A 1,430-nucleotide genomic window follows, 5' to 3' on the forward strand; every position below is an offset into this window, starting at 1 on the left:
AAAAAAAAAAAAAAAAAAAAAATCATCCCAAGCTAAAGAATAATAATAATGTACATTTGATCAGATATAACTGCAGTACAAGATTATAAGATGCATTATGTGAATGCTTGGCTAAAGAGATGTGTCTTTAATCTAGATTTAAACATAGAGAGTGTGTCTGAACCCCGAACGTTATCAGGAAGGCTATTCCAGAGTTTGGGAGCCAAATGTGAAATAAAAAGAATAAAACTGATTTAAAATGTTGAAAACAAATAATGTCTCAGTGATTCTAAAATAACACTGGCGTGCACATTTAATATAATGATGAATTAAACATTGAAACAATTAGGTCGGCAGTGAGAAGATTTAATAAAAGATGTGTATATGTTTTTATACAAAATGTATAATATCTCATCTAAAAGATCATGCTTGAGATAGGCTTCTCCTTCCTCAATTTGACCTCTAATATTTATGTCTGGCTCAGGACCGGCTGATTTATCTGGACGCTGCTGAGGATTTTGTGGCCAAGGCTCGTCGCTTCTACCCTCCTAGAGATGATGATGATGAAGAGGAAAACACCAGTCTAATAAATCTTCCTCTGCTGTTGTCCCGCATGAATCAGAACATCTCTGGAGGAGAGGATGAGGATGACGAGGGCGAGACCACCGGTCCAGAGGAGTGATTCTGAGATTGGATTGTGTTGATGTTTTCACAATCAGTTTGAGGGGTTTTGGAGGTACATGGATTTGGACTGTTGTCAGCTCGGGTCAAGGTGCATAGGGAAGATTAGATGGCACAGATTTAAACCATTTATTAGTTGAAGAAGAGGAGACTATTTTCAGATTCATTAAAATAGCTGCAGATCTCACATTTATAAGAGCAGGAGGAGATTCAGCATTAACATCCTTTTGTAACATGCTGATGAATTTGAATAAATAGAAATGAAAATTTATTTTGAAATTCGTGTGTGTTCTTAATGTGGATGCATCAAACTGCTGAAACAAGTAATTTAATAAAATCCTTTATCAGCTCTCATACGCAATTTGTAGTTTCTTCATCAGAACAGATTTAGCATTCCATCACTTGCTCACTAATAGATCCTCTGCAGTGAATGGGTGCCGTCAGAATGAGAGTCCAAACAGCTGATAAAACATCACAATAATCCACACCACTCCAGTCCGTCAGTTAACATCTTGAAGTGAAAAGCTGTGTTTGTAAGAAACAAATCCAACATCAAGTTATTTTAACTTTAAATGGTCACTTTCAGCTAAAATATGACTCCTCTATCCATAATTTTGAATCAGGAGAGAAACATGCACAGATCAATCAACTCTTATTCTGACGGCACCCATTCACTGCTGAGGATTGGAGAGCGAGTGATGTAATTCTACATTTCTCCAAATCTGTTCTGATGACGAAACAAACTCATCAACAATAATACTACATAAAAC

At 36.3% G+C, this 1,430-nt stretch overlaps 1 protein-coding gene across 1 annotated transcript in view; it reads left to right on the forward strand.

The window, feature by feature from the left end:
• The window catches only part of LOC306885432 (melanoregulin-like), a 5,089-nt gene extending 4,076 nt beyond the window's left edge, over positions 1 to 1,013 (forward strand). Inside the window, exon 6 of the mRNA XM_079441932.1 lies at positions 464 to 1,013. Within this exon, the coding sequence (XP_079298058.1) occupies positions 464 to 661 (198 nt within the window). The 3' untranslated portion in view covers positions 662 to 1,013. The remainder of the gene's footprint in view (positions 1 to 463) is intronic.
• The last annotated feature ends 417 nt before the right edge of the window (positions 1,014 to 1,430 follow it).

This window comes from Barbus barbus (assembly GCF_936440315.1).
Source record: "Barbus barbus genome assembly, chromosome: 19".
Lineage (NCBI taxonomy): Eukaryota > Metazoa > Chordata > Actinopteri > Cypriniformes > Cyprinidae > Barbus > Barbus barbus.